Source organism: Heptranchias perlo, chromosome 18 (genome assembly GCF_035084215.1).
Source record: "Heptranchias perlo isolate sHepPer1 chromosome 18, sHepPer1.hap1, whole genome shotgun sequence".
Lineage (NCBI taxonomy): Eukaryota > Metazoa > Chordata > Chondrichthyes > Hexanchiformes > Hexanchidae > Heptranchias > Heptranchias perlo.
The window spans coordinates 9,173,480-9,191,906 of record NC_090342.1 but is presented as its reverse complement, the minus strand read 5'-3'; the positions used below and the strand labels follow the sequence as shown (position 1 = coordinate 9,191,906).

At 39.9% G+C, this 18,427-nt stretch overlaps 1 protein-coding gene across 5 annotated transcripts; it reads right to left on the bottom strand.

The window, feature by feature from the left end:
- Positions 1-152: 152 nt before the first annotated feature.
- Positions 153-18,356, bottom strand: LOC137334568 (G/T mismatch-specific thymine DNA glycosylase-like). 5 transcript variants are annotated; one of them, XM_067999340.1, is made up of 10 exons: positions 18,338-18,356; positions 17,670-17,794; positions 14,618-14,850; positions 9,976-10,045; positions 9,610-9,745; positions 9,444-9,526; positions 7,979-8,073; positions 6,837-7,008; positions 4,375-4,503; positions 153-2,711 (listed from the first exon to the last, which is right to left on the bottom strand). In XM_067999340.1, exons 2-10 carry the CDS (start codon positions 17,713-17,715, stop codon positions 2,569-2,571), a joined length of 1,107 nt encoding a protein of 368 aa, XP_067855441.1. In that variant the 5' UTR covers positions 17,716-17,794; positions 18,338-18,356; the 3' UTR covers positions 153-2,568. The 5 variants fall into 5 exon arrangements, with proteins under 5 accessions (XP_067855441.1, XP_067855437.1, XP_067855438.1 ...); XM_067999336.1 differs by lacking the exon at positions 18,338-18,356 and adding an exon at positions 17,918-18,162; XM_067999337.1 differs by lacking the exon at positions 18,338-18,356 and adding an exon at positions 17,918-18,162 and having other exon boundaries at positions 14,618-14,847.
- Positions 18,357-18,427: the final 71 nt, after the last annotated feature.

Here is an 18,427-nt window from a genome sequence, read left to right as displayed (position 1 = left end):
ATGAAATGTCCTGCATAGCTTGAAGTTGTGCGTAAACACCAGTACTATCTTGTAAGATCACACTTAGCTAAGATGTATTCCAAGATTTACACAGGTAAAGGGTTCCTTTGCACATTTCTAATGTAAAATGCAAATGGAAAACACCAAGTAAAAAGAATTCATTGTAATTTTTATTGAATTTTTTTTGCCAGATTTCAGAACCATCCCTCTCTTGCAAGAGGATTGAGCACCAGATTTACAAGTAGTAAACAAAATCATTTTAACATTTTAAAAAGTTTCCAGTAGCTGCCCATTCACTTCAAGTCAGAGTACATTTACTTGTATATATTCCCACAGGAACATTTTACATACTAGATCATGTGAAATATATGTAACCTGAAAACGTCCTTTCCAACAGCATTAAAAGTCACTAAAGACAGAGTTTTACAAAATCTTTGTTGAAAACACTCACACCGGTTAGTTGCAATAGTTTCCTTGATTAACCTTTAAGGCATTTATAAAGTGTGATGTGAAGTTTTATTTAAAGACAATAGGCCTGATTTTAACTGGAAGAGAGGGGTCAGCGTGGGGCTAGCGGACGTGAGGCCCGGGCCATTTTAACTCCAAGGCTTCATTGAGATATACTAGGCCTGACTCCTGCCCGAACCTGGTGTCAGGTTGGTGGGCAGGAATCAGTCAGGAGCCATGGCCGGGGATTCACGGGAATGTTTCCAGTCAGTCAGGCAAGTAGTGAAGGGGGTATAGGTGATCGCGATCGGAGGGATGCCCGGGGACCCTATTTTTCCTTGAGGCCCACAGGTAACCTGTAAAAAGAAAATGACCTCTTTGGCTCTCTTCTTGGGACTGCTGCTCCTGGTGAGCCCAGCACTGGGCACTGAATGCAGCTGTCTAGTGTTAAAATATAGTCGGAATCTGAATAACATCAGACCCCGACCTCTGAATTTCAATGAGGCCCTCACCTGCCTCGCCAGCTGGCTAGAACGCACCTGCTAAAATGGTGTGCAGCGCGAGGATTAGCTGAATAAGTTGCTGCAAGTATTTAAACCCTCTGCACTCCATGTTCTCGTCAGGTGTGGGGGTTAAAATTGGGGCTCGTAAGCTACATTTCCCTAGACCCAAGCACTTAAGTATAAGGGCCCCACAGAAAGAACTTCATTTACTTTCTACTTATTCAAATTTGAAACAAAAAAAATTGTTGCTTAAGTTTAGTTTGAAGGGAAAATTTATTTTAAATGCATGTGTGAACCAGAATTGTAAATGTTCCATTTAATTTCCACACAATTTTCAGTGAAAAGCCATCTTTTACATTTCATACAAAAATATTAAAACCTCAAAGACACTGAAGGCAACTGAACTGTTGCTCAAACACAGATTGTTAAACAGCCCAAGAATTAAAAGATTTGCCTGACAGCTTGTGATTCTCTGGCTTCTTTTCCATGCACTATTGTCAATTTTCCAAACTACAGTCTACTCCTGAAAATTCAACTTTTCCTTTGCGTGAAAAAAATGAATCATCACAATTTGAATTAAGCAATGTAAGCAAAGTAAAACCACAAAGTGGGAATTTATTGCTTAAAAGGTGAATCAGTGGATAATTTAAATTAAGCAACTTTGAATTAAGAGTAGACTGTATTCTAATAGTTTTAAAGAACATCTATTCAATTGTAAAACATGATCATTTATGCTACTTATTATTTTCCAACACTGTAGCACCTTGTTATCCTTTAATAAGGCATAACGAACAAAAAATACATCTTGCTCAACGGAATTTTAATCTTCTCAAGGCAAAAATAACAAACACCCCAACGTTACAAAATGAATTTAAAATGAAGAATTGAAACTGCTCTGATCGTACGTTGAATTTGCATAAACAACAAATGGACACCTGGACCCGTATTCTTTGTATAATGTTTTAAATGTGCACGCTTTGGTCTAATATTAAACTTAAAATTAAAGTGGCTGACCGAACAGATCTGAAATTGAAACTGCTATTGATAGAACTTCAACATGTACACATATCCTGATTAATACAAATGTTGCAAAGCTCCAAATAAGCAAGTCCCTATACAGCTCCGTTTTAATTTGTTTAAAAGGTTACACTGTGATTTTTTCCCCCCAACTCCCACCACTACTTTGACCGAGATCAATAGAGGCTTCTCTATACCCAGTCCATTAGCCAGCACTAACAGACGGAATTTCTGAATGTCTAACAGCCCTACAATTTAAATACTCGAGTAAAAGAGAATGTGTACTTGTAAGAAACTCAAAATTGTATTACAGGAATAAAATGAGCACCTGACCGTATTAAATAGAAAACTTAAATTTTCCTTTAAACTATTTCTCCCCCCATCTATAAATATTTTGGGAAAGGTTTCATTCTAAAAGTTTAAGAGTTCAGCTTTCTGACCTGTACTACATCATTACTTTTACACATAATTCTAGAGTTAAAACATTAGGGTAAAAAAAAATGTTATCCCAAAACCTCTTCAGTTCAAAAACTGAGGTACAGTACTTTTAAGACTGCATTAAAACTGCAGTAACATGAAATTCTGTAAACCTGTCAATTCATTATGTGCTATTTCCTTCTTGAGACTGTGTGCAGTAATTGTTGATTGAAGGAATCTGATCAGCAAATGATTGGGTCATCCACTGACCGTCAGGAACTTGGCAAAATGTTGAGCCCACGTTGAACTCAGAGTTGCTGGTTGCTGCTACAAAACAAATTCAGTCAAAGTAACTTGGTGTTATTTTCTAAATTAAATCTGTTAAATAGTTCATAAATATAACTGTAGACTAAGCACACTGAGCTGTATGCTTAGATAAATAGATTGTAATCAAAAATACTGCACTAAAGTTGAAAATATAAAATCAAGATGAATGTATTTAACATTTTAATGTCACTAACTTTTGTCAACTTAAATGTACAAAAGTTTTGAATACCACATATGTTTCAAGACAAACAACAGGAAACCATCAGAAGTCATCATGGAATTCACTAAGTTTTGTACTATATTTTCAACCACAAATTACCATAGGAACATAGGAATTGCTAGACCGAAAAAGACCAAGGTCCATCTAGTTCACCTTCTACCATCGATAGTCACATGATACAACAATAATGGAGTTGTTGAATAATCATAACAATCAATCTCTACCAATCAGTCAACAACAGAGCCAGACATGAAGTGAGGAAAACCCCCAGTGGTGGAGAGCTTTGGGAATCATAGGTCCAAAGTCACATTTTTCCTCCCACGCCTGCTACACTAACATGTCATGTCTCAAATTACTCATATACTATGTCCCAAATGTTATTTGCCGAAAGAAATCTTTCTAATTTCCTTTTGAATGAATCAACACTAACTGCTTCCACTGTCACCCTAGGAAGTCTGTTCCATAGAATGACCACTCCCTCACTGAATTACTGTTTCCGCAGGTTAGTTTTGAATTTACCCTGCTTCAGGCGCAGGCCGTGTCCTCTGGTTCTACTGTTCTGGACAAGGTGAAATAGCTTGTCATGGTTTACATTATCTTGTCACCCTACTCCCTTCCTGTGAAAATTTCACTGTGCTTTTTAACAATGCAAACCATGGCGCAAAATCTATATGGTATCATACATAATTTCCTTCAGGTTTTCATATTAGATGATCTTAGTTGACCATTACATGGATTTAATAGTGCATTTTAATCCTCTGCAGCTTGCGTATATTGGTGTCACTGAGTTCTGCCCCCCATCCCCATTCCAACAATACCAGTTGTTGCGAGCAGCTGTAAACCAATTCACATTTAAAAAGTGAGTGGACTAGAATACTTTGAAAACATTATGACTAGTGCAACATTAGCAGCATTCCTAGCTGAGTTTATAAACAGTACAACTGGTCTTTTTGCAATTTCTGCTTCTAAATCACTGGTACAACACAGGATTGTTCCTTTCATATTTGTTCAACTATTTCGTACAGAGACGAATGGATCCTGGGGAGGGAACTATAAGACCATGAATACAAAGATCTGTGAGAATGATAAACTGACACCAAAGTGTGGTTTAGGAATAACAACGTTGAAATGCAGAATCTCTATGTCTTGTAATTCAGCTCTCCAAGAACAGTTATTTGATACAATAAAGTACAAAATGTTTGTGTTGCTGTGAAGAACATTGCATGCTTCCTTCATTGACTCTTGAATTATATTAGTAACAAATTAACACAGTATTGATATAATATCCTAAGATTTACATGATTGTCAAAAATCCATGTACGGTAGTTCCTTGCAGGTTACTAGAAAATTGGGCATTCAGTACATAATAGACAGATTACACCAATATAAATGGTAAAAACCCGGGCGGATTTGCTCACAGTGGAAATCATTTTGTAACTTTACCTGGTTCAGTCGTGGCGAAATTGCACTGCCCATTGCTTTCATCAGATTTTTCAATATATGTACCTCCATAAGCAGCTTCATAACCAGGGTCATATTTTTCCTCTTTAACTGACATTTTCTTAGCTTCCACTGGTGGGGGGAGAATTAGAAGTGCATAATATCACCAAAGTTTTTTTTTAAAAAGATACTTTTTTAAAAACTAAAAAAAATGTCAATTCTGAGATGGTTCAGTAAACTACTCCAGCCCACGGTGAAATCAAGAACGGGCAGAACTCAACCATTCAGGATAAATACAAATGGCAAGGCCGGGATTCAGCTAATGCCCAATGAATGGGAATCCAACATTCCAACACTTCGGTGAACACTGATACCAGTGTTTTTCTGTCAGTTGGATATTAACGTTAATTTCTACATGAACAGGATATAAACTAAAAGTGTCTACAGCAAATCAGTAAATTACCATAACGTAATTCTAACTCTCAGTGCGTTGCAGGTTTATTTATTTGGGCACGATATTCCTCGGTGAACAATTGACGTGTATCTTTGTTTGACAGCGGTCCTTCCTATACTGGTGTGTAAACACATTAAATTGATCACGTTGCATCAATGATAGGAGCAGGTCGTAGGCCATTCAGCCCTCGAGCCTATTCCGCCATTCAACTGTGATCTGTACGATATAACCACATCTGTCTATACTCTTCGGCTGAGAAAAGCTTTGGAGCCGGCTTTACCTAATTAAGATCCTTTTCTTACTGGAGGGAAAAAAAGTGAGCAGGGTTGGAATGTTTATTAAGTGTTTAATTTATATTTTAGGGCTTATATTACTGTCACCAATTTTGAATCACTTATTTCATATTTAATGAAAGAGCACACAGGACTCCCTAATCATATTAGTTCAGTTCTCAGATTTAAATTATTGATGGTTGCACCAATGTAAATAGCAGGTTTCCTGTAATCAGAAAGATCTGATCAACTGCCTGTTATCAATTTCGTGTTACATTTGGCATAGTCTGTCTAGATACAGTGAGTGGATCTTAAGGGAAGAAAAAATTACTGCTATATTTCATGATGTATTTATGCATACATCGGTGGGTAGCATTGTGAATAGGAATATAATATTCTTTAATTTGCCTGAAAACCAGAATGCACGAGAATTCAGATGTTAAAATGATTCTGAAGTTCTTCCGAAATTCTAGTGATTGATTCAAAGACTTACTTTGAATTCCCTATTTGAGGGATAGAGCATATGGTAAGCTGTTACATGATAAAACTGATTGAATTCCCTGTATTACTAAACCAGGTCTTTATCTTTCAAAACTAGATGTGTTTTCCTGTCAAAGTCCTTACAAATGACAACTGACCCATTACAGGAGTTTATTAATGTATGGTTAATAATGTACTTCGCATACGTGCCAAATTTTGTACTTCATATTCTATTTAGCTGTAAATAAATATTAGTTGCTTTAGATGAGTGTTAGGTAATCTGGTGTGAGAGTACGTTTGATCCAAGCCTGTTACTCCCAGTAACAAAGCTGTTTCTGACGTTTGAACAGCTATTACACTAATATTGCTTATTTCGGCATCGGGGTGCACAAGCTGAAAGCAGTGTATGAATAAAAGCTGGTCAACACCCGGCTGCTCTAAGACAACTCGGCAGATTTACCCAGCAAGTAGATAACCCATACAGACCAGGAAGGTTCCAGGTTCAATCCTTGGTCTGTGGTGATTTAGCTGATCCCAGATGTGGTGGCGTTTGGGACTCTACAGTGGACCTCAACACTCCTAGGTTAGGCAGAGGGAAAAAGGGGGGGGGGGGGGGGGGGGAGTGGGGGAAAGATGCCCCTGTTCCTGATTGCTAGGCACTGTACCCTGCTGGAAGTGCACGTGGACGCTGGGGGTGACAGGATTGTGCTCAGCTGTGATACTCCCTCCACCACAGTTGATAGCCTTCCGGCACTCACCTTCATCACTCACACGTGAATAATGGTCACATGGATAAGGTATTGGAGGGTATCTGTGGAATTGTACCCCAGTGAGGAGTAAACGTCTTCAAAAGAGAGAAGAAAATTGGCAATGAAAAAGCCAATTGGGATTGAACGGTCCTACTTACTGATTATTATTTATAGGTAATTAATAAATAGGAACCAGAAATTGTTTGATAACATGACAGGCATAATCTCTAATATGTACATAAACTATGCTGATTCCCAAGAGACAAAGAATGACAATTCAGAGCTTACAACCAGAGCTGAAGCACAGAGGTCCACACCACATATAAAAATCAAACTGCTGTATCATTTGATTTCCAGCAGCAAGAAAAAATGATTTCATAGGATAGTTGGTAGATAGAGGAAGTTTTAAGACTAAATCCTAAAGAAATAAAGTTATAGACATCTGGTTGCTCTCTACAAAGCCCTTCCAACTGAATGAGGTTGTCTGAATTACAACTGTAGGCTACTTACCTTGAGCTTTTTGCAAGTCAAATGAGTATTCAACTTCCGTGACCTCTGCAGCACCTTTAAGGCCTTTCAAGTGGTTTCGTAGTTCCTTTAGCTTGATATAATAATGTACCTTATCCTGAGCCCGAGGAAACTGTGCACATCTTGCACTGGAAGAAGGCATGACATAGATCACCTTGAAAATAAAGTTAGAACGGTATAATTTAGCTGTACAGAAAACCTTACCGGGGTGGGGGGGAAAGGAAGTGGTAAAACAGCACAAGGAAGACTAGCTGTGATTAGCATATTTGGGATGAAGATGGCACTAAAAAAATCCAAGTGAGAAGGAATGATAAGATCAAGATGCAAAAATATAAGATGGAGAACTCAAGGCAAATGAAAGAGCCAGGAGTACAGAACTTAAAGCAATTGGAAGGGTTGGGGAAATTTAGTTCAGATATAGATAGGGCACTTTTTGGGAGAAGGAGGAAAGCCAAACTTGTTCTGTGCTTCATAATGACTAAGGTGGAAAATATAACTGAACAGGTAGATGTTGAAATGTGCTGTTTGAGTGGGGAGGAGGTAAAAGGAATTGGAGAAAAATGTTTTGGGATAGCGAGGCCAAAGTAATAATCTAGGACTCAAAAGGACAGTTGAAGCAGGATTTAATAGTACCAATTTATTACTAGCTAGGATAAACTTGTGGGTCACCACGTTAGAAACAGTGCTGTGAAAAGCAACCAGGACAGATCACTGGGCAATGAGAGACCCAAGATTATTTTCTTCAGCAAACTGAAGATTGACTACAGGAAAATTCTAGTTTCAATGAAGGAAACAGATTCTTTGAATTAATATCAGGAAGATGGGCCTCACTTGCAACCTGAAATTGAAATGCGACTCTGGAAGAACTATGGATAAAAAAAATGCTAACTTCTAGAAACACTTGCCACCTAATGAAAGTAAATACTAAAGGGAAAATGGGCAGATTTTTACTGCAAGATAAAAGTTCAACAGCAACAGGTGAGAGTCATCAGACAGTAGTTTTTTTTGTTTGGAGGAGGGGGAAGGAAGAGAGATGAAGAAGGAGTATCCAACAGAAGAACTGAGCATTAGTTGCTTCAGAATTTTATATGTATAAAATAAGTGAACCCAGTTAAGGTGCTTACTGTTTCTCCTTCAGGGATCTTGTGTGGCTGCTGCCCAAATTCCAATTTCTTGACCTTAACTCCAAATACTTCTTTGCTAAAAATTTCATAGATGCCTGTAATAAATGGAAAGCAAGGTCAAATTTTCCTAATTCACCAAGTTAACAGGCCAAATTCCCCTCATCAGTTTCTAGAGCATCAATTCTTTTCAGTGGAACCCCTTTTCTATTGGTCACTGTCAATTCCCGCCTATGATTACTTTCTGGGGGTGGGGTGGAGATGACAACACCATTCAGATTTTGTTGCACAATGATTTATCTTACACAGTTTTAATTAGAGAACAGTTGCAATGTTCAAACGAGACCCTATGCACATCTTTTGGATATTTGGTGTCAGACTTAAAGATTATTGCTTTCCTCTTTATTGCTAATCAAGCAGTATTTTTGAAATTATCAGATTGCGTGGATGAGCATAGCATAGTCAGTGTAACAACTGGTCACGTGTAGGGGTACAGGGAAAAGAAAAGGGTGGGAGAATATAACATTTAAAAAGCAAACCTTAAGAGCATTTTTCAAGTTGAAGCAATTCAACAATATTTAAGTATATTATAGATACTCATTTCTTACATCAGATTGTTTACATGAACATTACAAAATTAATTTGGAGCTGTTTTTGCAACAGGAACACTGTGCATTTATGCAGAGGGTACGGAGGTCTGCATTATCAAGAAAGATTGGAGACATTTGGCCATTTCTGCCTAGGAAGGAGGCACCTGAGAGACGATCTTATAGGAGGTATCCAAGATAGTTAAGGGAATGGTGAAGGTAAATCCAGAATCCTACTTTAAATTAATTTGTGAAAGTAGGACAAGGGGCACAGATTCACATTAGTATAAGATAAATTTAGGACTGACATCAGCAAATTCTTCAAAACAAATAGTGATTAACTTATGTAATAGGCTTCCAGGAAAGGTTGTGGAAACAAAAACCCTGGAATCTTTTAAGAAACAATTGGATGCTGAAAATGAGGGGATTTTACGGTCTTTCTGGATGGCTAAGTCTAGGATGGGTTAAATAGTCACTTTCATCCGTAACTATCCTGTGATCATTTTAAACTATCAGCTTACTAAATAAGAAATTATTTTTACAGGGTAGCTTAGGTCACTTTACAAAATAACTTTCATCAAACGAATGAGTTCATATTTAGTGGGGAACTGGGTAGTACGGTAGCCTTTCATCTCTGAGGCTTAGCTTTAAATTCAGCTCAGGCTGATGGAATGAAATAGTGCAGTCTTCTCTTCTGAGGGCGTGGCAGAGGGAGCTTTACTCTCTCACTGTGCTAAACATGACCTGGAGTGTTTAATGCTGACACTGGATGTCAATTCCCCAGCACTAATACCCCTCAACTTGCAGCAAAAAAACCAAAAAATTTTAGGCATCAGATAGCCAAAATTAGTTTGCTTTTAGCATTCCACATGCGTACTTACATTTTCCATTAAAAACGGCAATCCGAGGCTTAAATTTCTGCAGTTTTTGCAGGAGTATTTTTCCTCCTTCCCGAATCTCTTTGCTGGAATGTAAACATTTTTTTTTAAATGAAATTTTCTTTCCGAAAACCAAAAATTTTAATTTTAATTCACATTCATTAACCACCTTTTGAGGTCCTTGCTTCCTGGTGTAGTTCTCTCCACCATATTTGTGAAACCTATTCCATACTTCTCTGGTAAAGAAGTATCATCCACATGATTTAAAGGCTTATCGATAAGACCGGACAAAAACAAACATTTCCCTGCAGAAAAAAGAACGTTGTGTGAAAGTTTGAATATATAGTGAGCGTCACAACAAAATAAACCAGTTTTGGATAATAAAAAAAAACTTAGAAACCTAGATATTCCACTTAGCACCTTCTGAAACACCAGACACAGTGAAAACATGTTTCATTCATCATGTGTTTCACTCTAACATACATCAAAACGATTTGAGAACATCCAATAGATTTCTGAACATACAAGAACTTACAAAAATGATTTCCTGGTCCCGGGTAATGATGTCCTTTGAATGCTGCCATCAGCCCAGGGTTAATACCAATCTAAAACAAACAGCAGACTCAGTTTAGATTGGGAAGGAAATTACAACCAGTAGGTCACGAAAAATACATTATTTCAGGCTAAAACACTTGGTAATTGTGCTTCCCCAATTCTAGCAGATTTTGTTGGTGACAATATGCACAGCAAGTATATGCACCTTTCTCCCCCCCACCCCCCCTCCACCCAAGATATTGCAGTTACACTGGTGCTAGTCATCCTCTGGTGCCTTGCACAAGTGGCCAATACTCATGGGTCAGCCTTGACATTGAGTGTTAGCAATATATTCCACCATGGGAGCATTACAGCTGAGCCCAATCCTGTCTTCACTGAGTATTTCCAGCAGTGGGAAAGCCAAGCACGAGTTTCCATTTTGCAATGCATTCTGTGCAGTGGGCACATCACATTGGACATGGCTCCACTTTTCCTTAAACAAAGGCTTTGTGTGGAATTTTGCCCCAAATTTTAAAATAAAGTTCCAGATGTGATATATTATTGAAAAAACTAACAATGCCAAATTCAATTATGCTCTTTTTTGATAGCAGAATAGAAGCTATGAGATTATTTGGCTGAAACTAAAAACAGCTACATTTTATCTACCAATAGAGAGGAATTGTCTGGATTCAGCAAGTCAAACCATCAAAATACAGCAGCAATAAACAATCATTGTTTCTAACACACATTTTAGAACTTATTTTCACCTCCATGTCATTCTCCATCCAACAGGAGAAGCCTGCACCCGGGCATCTCCCAGTGTATTCTTGAACCAGCCACTTGGAGGTGCACAAAAACGACATGGGTCAGATTGCCCTCCAAACTTTCCTTCCTTGGAGAATTACGTCAACTCTGACCATTACCTTCAGATTTCCTGGCTACGATACCCACTCATAACTATTTTGATGTAAAAAATTTAAGAACCAAAATTCTGTGGAGATAATTAGAGCCTAAAAATGGTATATGCAGTGACTATTCCAGTGTATAGCAAAAGTCATAGTAAATCTGCCCGAGGTACTCATCCTGGACCAGTATGCTTGTTTTCAAACTCACGTTGAATTTCCTTTGCTTCAGGGGAGAGCAAGGTAGCTGCTCCATCATCTCTAATATTACTGTAGATGCAACTGCACGAGTGATGGTCCATTGTGATTTATAGAATCATAGAATCATAGAAGTTACAACATGGAAACAGGCCCTTTGGCCCAACATGTCCATGTCGCCCAGTTTATACCACTAAGCTAGTCCCAATTTCCTGCACTTGGCCCATATCCCTCTATACCCATCTTACTCATGTAACTGTCCAAATGCTTTTTAAAAGACAAAATTGTACCCGCCTCTACTACTGCCTCTGGCAGCTCGTTCCAGACACTCACCACCCTTTGAGTGAAAAAATTGCCCCTCTGGACCCTTTTGTATCTCTCCCCTCTCACCTTAAATCTATGCCCCCTCGTTATAGACTCCCCTACCTTTGGGGAAAGATTTTGACTATCTACCTTATCTATGCCCCTCATTATTTTATAGACTTCTATAAGATCACCCCTTAACCTCCTACTCTCCAGGGAAAAAAGTCCCAGTCTGTCTAACCTCTCCCTATAAGTCAAACCATCAAGTCCCGGTAGCATCCTAGTAAATCTTTTCTGCACTCTTTCTAGTTTAATAATATCCTTTCTATAATAGGGTGACCAGAACTGTACACAGTACTCCAAGTGTGGCCTCACCAATGCCCTGTACAACTTCAGCAAGACATCCCAACTCCTGCATTCAATGTTCTGACCAATGAAACCAAGCATGCCGAATGCCTTCTTCACCACCCTATCCACCTGTGACTCCACTTTCAAGGAGCTATGAACCTGTACTCCTAGATCTCTTTGTTCTATAACTCTCCCCAACGCCCTACCATTAACGGAGTAGGTCCTGGCCCGATTCAATCTACCAAAATGCATCACCTCACATTTATCTAAATTAAACTCTATCTGCCATTCATCGGCCCACTGACCCAATTTATCAAGATCCCGTTGCAATCCTAGATAACCTTCTTCACTGTCCACAATGCCACCAATCTTGGTGTCATCTGCAAACTTACTAACCATGCCTCCTAAATTCTCATCCAAATCATTAATATAAATAACAAATAACAGCGGACCCAGCACCGATCCCTGAGGCACACCGCTGGACACAGGCATCCAGTTTGAAAAACAACCCTCTACAACCACCCTCTGTCTTCTGTCGTCAAGCCAATTTTGTATCCAATTGGCTACCTCACCTTGGATCCCATGAGATTTAACCTTATGCAACAACCTACCATGCGGTACCTTGTCAAAGGCTTTGCTGAAGTCCATGTAGACCACGTCCACTGCACAGCCCTCATCTATCTTCTTGGTTACCCCTTCAAAAAACTCAATCAAATTCGTGAGACATGATTTTCCTCTCACAAAACCATGCTGACTGTTCCTAATTAGTCCCTGCCTCTCCAAATGCCTGTAGATCCTGTCCCTCAGAATACCCTCTAACAACTTACCCACTACAGATGTCAGGCTCACCGGTCTGTAGTTCCCAGGCTTTTCCCTGCCGCCCTTCTTAAACAAAGGCACACCATTTGCTACCCTCCAATCTTCAGGCACCTCACCTGTAGCGGTGGATGATTCAAATCTCTCTGCTAGGGGACCCGCAATTTCCTCCCTAACCTCCCATAACGTCCTGGGATACATTTCATCAGGTCCCGGAGATTTATCTACCTTGATGCGCGTTAAGACTTCCAGCACCTCCCTCTCTGTAATATGTACACTCCTCAAGACATCACTATTTATTTCCCCAAGTTCCCTAACATCCATGCCTTTCTCAACCGTAAATACCGATGTGAAATATTCTGACCTTCCATTACAGCGAGGAAGCGCCTGCCCTTTCTTTGAAATGTATGAGATCAGGAACTTGCCATGAGAAACTACAACTGCCTTACCATAATTAACAGGGTTTAGATTGGTTAATTATACAAGGCAAGCACAATAAAGGTTTCCCGTTGCCTTCTGTGGGCCTTTAATATCATACCGCCACATCTTGAATCTTCCCATCAAGATTTCAGTCTCATATTTAAATGCTTGTTGTGCCGTTGTTACAGAGCAAGGCCACAAAATTGGCTGGGCAGAGTTAAACCATTTGTGCTCATTTTAACCACCTCAGCATTGAAATAGAAAAGGATGTTAAAGGACTGGTCCAAACTACAACTATTCTACTGCTGCCAGTAATTTTTAAAAGATGACTACTTTTAAAGCCCTACCTTTAACTGATAAAGCAATAAAGCTTTTGCTTTCCACCTGGAAACTTTAGTTCAGAAAGCTGCAGCAGATGAACCCCATTCCCTAGTAGTAAGTTAGGCTGTGCCTGTTGACTTAAAAGCACCAGGGACTGCCGATCTTGCCATTTAATTGCACACTGAGGGGAAAGAAATCTGTAGATAAAGAGGAATGAATGCTAGCTCGTAGCCTCAACAAAGAAACTCAGTTTAGACAGCACGGCTTACTAAATCTTTTTAAATATTTTAGTTAGCAAGAGAGTCACTGCATTAGCAATTTGAACAGACTTTGGATTCAAAAACAAATACTGAACATTGATTGACAAAAGATCACCAGCACCCCTAAGTGGCAATCGAGGAATCTGCACCAATGCAAGTCTAAAAACGTCAGGCAAATTAGATACACTGGTTATATTTCCCACACTGCTACAGCTATTCACCCTGTAATAGCAACCAAGCCAGTTCTACCTATCAACTATACTAGGCAATGTAATGTCCCACATGAACAAAATGACTCCATACATTGAATTAACATGACAACAGGTTACTTTTTGCCTGGTAATCACTGTTTAGGATTGTAATTCTGATTGCAATTGAAATAATTTACTTTTCTGTGATTACATTATCCAGAAGAGTGAGTTGCATAGGATACCTGTGTATCATATACTAATTATGTACCAATGATTTAAAAAATAAACCTTGAACTATGAAATGGAAGGGGGACATTACCTCACCAATAAACCAATACCAGACAATGAAACTGTTAATTTGAACATATGAACAAGTAGCTTTTCCAGCCCAAATGACTGAAATTATTAGATTAACTGTGGCAGTGATCCAGCGGTAGCAGTAGTTCCAAGGTCTCCTCACAATTTGTTTTCACTCAGGCTGCTGACTCACAAAAACTGAAAATTCTACTAGTCACCTGACGAATCAGTATGGGCAATTTCATAACAGCACTGGCTCAGTGTCACCTTTCTCTCCTCTATGAAAGGGAGACAGCAAAAGCCACCCTGAAGCTCTACTACTGTGCTAAAATACACAAGAAGACATTTGCCTGCATCTTCCACATTCAAATACCTGACAGGCTTCTGCTGTGGTCATGTCACTTCTGCACTCAAATTTTCAGTAGCTCAAGAGGTGAGCTGTTAATGTTTAGAAAACTTGACATTCATAATAAAGACATTGGTTATGATCTTGAAAAATCTTCTGCTGGTTGTATTTAGGCTAAATCAAATATGCTCTAATCATACTGTTAGAGCCATTCATAAAAATAAGGAGAAACATAACTTACAATCACAATGTCTAAACCGTAGGTCAATATATCTGGTAAGGTTTTTGTCAGAAGCTCGGCTTCACTTATTCCATTGAATCGATCGATTTTTCTTTTCACAGTTTTAAAAGCATCCGTGATTTTTTCTTGTTTTCCCCCTGATTTCCCATCTGTTTTGCCTCGTTTGGTACCTGCTCCCTCAGACTTCTTTTGCTGCGATCCTGGAGGTCTTCCTCTTTTACGTTTTGGGGCTGCTGAGAAAAACACAGCAACATCGAATCCTGAATTGGTCTGACTTCTTTTTTGCATGCAGTTAATCATCAGTCACCGCTGCATCAGTAAAGGAGGTTTATTCCATAGCTCAAGTCACCAACTTTGACAAATCTTAAGAAGGCCATCACAGACACAAACCTAAACTAAGACTTGAGCAAAGTTATTAGATACTTTCAATAATACTTTAATGTCACTGGAGTAATGTCTACTTAAGATAAATTTTGATTAAAAAAAAATCTACAAAATGGAAAATCAATTGTAATTCTGAAGTTTCTAGCTACAAATCTTCCCGGGAGAAAGTTTAGCGATCATGCTAGTGACTTAAAAATTACACTGACGACTTTTAAGACTGGCTGAGAACTCTCTGCCCACTCACAGCAGGAACAAAATGCACATCACCTGCTTATGATTGCCTCTAATGGAAAAGGGAGCCTTGAGGTGAGTTTCCATACTGTTGGGAGGTACCTTGTACATTAGTGACATAGCCAGAACTGTCCCTAGCAGCAGCATTAACAAATGATTGCAAGCAGTATCTATATCTGTGAAACACTATGTACTAAAACACTACTTAAAAAAAGGTTTGTGCAGTGACACATTAGACCACACGATTATCACCTCAAATTATGAGCATAGCACCAGGGATGAAACAGAGGTGAATCAACTCTCAAGCTTCTGTCAGTTTAGATATGAATTATCCTCCTGAATGACTCAGGGTTGACATTTTTTTCTTTCTCATTTTGTGGTATAAAACTAAACAGAGACCACAAACAAAGACCATGAATGGAAAGAAACTAACTTACATCGAATTCAATAGTTTCTGATGTTTACAGCCGTGTAGCCTAAATACAACAGCAACATTACTGAAGCAGTGTATCACATGATTGACACAAGAGGAAATTATTACACACAATGCTGATACTAAAAGATACAGAGCCTAACATATTTGTAATACTACTTTTCCACCACTTTACAGAACTTTCTTTGTTATTCTCTCCCAAAAACTGTAATTTAAATAACTGTTTCCCCTCCACCTCCGAAGGTGGATTTGATATTTGCTTAGGATCTGGATGTGTAGAGCCTTTATTACCTCTAGACTCAACTATTCCAATGCTCTCCTGGCCAGCCTCCCATCTTCCACCCTCCATAAACTTGAGCTCATCCAAAACTCTGCTGCCTGTACCTAACTTGCACCAAGTCCCGTTCACCCATCACCCCTGTGCTCACTGACCTACGTTGACACCCAGTCCGGGAACACCTCAATTTTAAAATTCTTGTCTTTGTTTACAAATCCCTCCATGGCCTTGCCCCTCCCTATCTCCGTAACCTCCTCCAACCCTTTGAGATCTCTACGCTCCTCCAATTCTTGCCAATCCCTGATTTTAATCGCTCCACCACTGGCAGCCATGCCTTCAGCTGCGTAGGCCCTAAGCTCTAGAATTCCTTCCCTAAACCTCTGCGCCTTGCTCTCCTCCTTTAAGACGCTCCTTAAAACCTACCTCTCCTGTCCTACTATCTCCATATGTGGCTCGGTGTTAAATTTTGTTTGATAAAACACCTGTGAAGTGCCTTGGGACTTTTTACTACTTTAAAGGCGCTACATAAACGCAAGTTGTTGTTGTAGATACACAAGATGCATTTCTCACACGTAGAATAAATCAAAAGATGCTGAAGCAACATAAATAACTATGCTAGTGATGTAACAAATTGCAAAAAATAAAGAAATCTAATGATCTTGTGGACTCCGTTGGGACCTCAGTCTGAGGGATAGGGAGGGGCAAGGCCATGGTGGGTTCTAAACAAGCAGCTATATACACATCCATATACAAGTTCTGAAAGCTGGCCTTTCAAGAGCTGATTGTGAGGAAGTTAATAAAATGAATGAGGTGTACAGAGCTGGATTAAGTATCATCTCCCACTAACTGTTAATTTTCTCTAAGGGTGTGGGCAACACATCTATTGCCCATTCCTAGTTCCCTCAATGAAGTCATGGTGGGCATCCTTGTTGGCAATATAATTCTTTTACAGCTGAATGACTTGTTCAGCCACGTCTGAGAGTCAGCTATGTAGTTGTGAGACTTAAGTCACAGGTAGCCCAGACAGGGTAGGAGTAGCAGGCTCCTTCAACTATTTGCATTTTTTAATGGTAATTTGGCACACTTTATGTTCGCTTTTTTCCGGTACCAGCCTACAAATTGAATCCATGGAAGTCTGAAGTCAAAGAGCCCTGGTTTGCTAGTCCAGAGACTTCAGCACAGAATTTAGGCTGACACTCCCAGTGCAGTACTGAGTGCTGCAGTGTTGGAGATACCCTCTTTCGGATGAGATGTTAAACCAAGGCCCCGTCTACCCTCTCAGGTGATCTCACGGCCATTATTTTAAAGAGGGACAGGGGAATGCTCCGCGGTGTCCTGGCCAATATTTATCCCACAACCAACATCACTAAAACAGATTATCTGGTCATTATCTAATTGCTGTTTGTGGGACCTTGCTGTGCGCAAATTGGCTGCTGCGTTTCCTACATTACAACAGTGTCCACACTTCAAAAGTACTTCCTCGGTTGTAAAGAGCTTCAGACCGAGGTAGTGAAAGGCTCTATATAAACGCAAGTCTTTCTTTTGAGTACGATAACCACCTCACGACCCAACCCAGCACTCTTATAGTCAACAGGCAGCAGAAAAAGCTACGATTTATCCTTTTGTTAAAGGTTTTTATTGGACGCGGAGGGGTTTTTTGATGTTGTTCTGCGATTAGAGTCTCACAATTAAAACAGCTTTTTTAAAAAAAACCTGGAGACTCTTACCCTGTGCGGCCGCTGGCGCCTGGACCTGGGCTGCAGCCTCCTCCATGCTGAAGTGATCGGGCCCCGTCGGTAGGTGACAGTGAGCCGGCTGGAGAGCTGGGGGCTGCTGGACGGAGCTGTTGCACCTGAAGATGACAAAAGAGGATTCGGTCACTGCACCGGGACCGAATTTGGAGGGAGGGAGGGAGGGAGAAGGAAAGGCAAGGCCGAGACTCAGGCCCCGAGCGGCGGGCTCTAACCTCACTCACCAATCCTGGAAATACGCGGGCGGCAACATCGGGGCCGGAGGCTGTGCTTCCATTATTATTATTATTATTTATTATTGACGGAGCCCGCCGACGGGATAGAGATTAAACTGACCGGTACTTCCGCGGGACCAGCCCGTTTGATTTATTAAGGGGTCCGGATGAGAGCAGCGTTGCCGCCGGTATCGAGCTCTCCAAACACCGCAGGCCCGTCAGTCCACAGCACAAAAGGGGGCGCCGACTCACTGTGGCAGGGGTAGCGCGCGCGGACCGACTCCACCAACTGCTTCCCCGAAAGGGGGGAGGGGAGAAGGATTAGAAGAGTACTATAAAAGATAATTTAAAAAAAAATAAACTGGAGAAAAAATTAGAATGATTTTAGCAATTGACAAATAGAGATTTTTGTTACTCAATTGAACACACCCGCGATAACTGTCTTTTAAAGTGAGATTATTCGCATGTTGCGTCTGCCCCCAGTTCTGTAGTGGTATGCTCCTCAGACGATTTGAATTC

What these genes read in the sequence shown, in the direction of transcription:
- LOC137334568 (XM_067999336.1), bottom strand. Translation starts at nt 17,970, where the DNA reads ATGGAAGCACAGCCTCCGGCCCCGATGTTGCCGCCCGCGTATTTCCAG. An exon ending in CCCGCGTATTTCCAGGATTG is followed by an intron (nt 17,795 to 17,917) that starts GTGAGTGAGGTT and finishes TGTCATCTTCAG; the next exon opens with GTGCAACAGCTCCGTCCAGC. An exon ending in TTTCGCCACGACTGAACCAG is followed by an intron (nt 2,712 to 4,374) that starts GTAAAGTTACAA and finishes TTTGTTTTGTAG; the next exon opens with CAGCAACCAGCAACTCTGAG.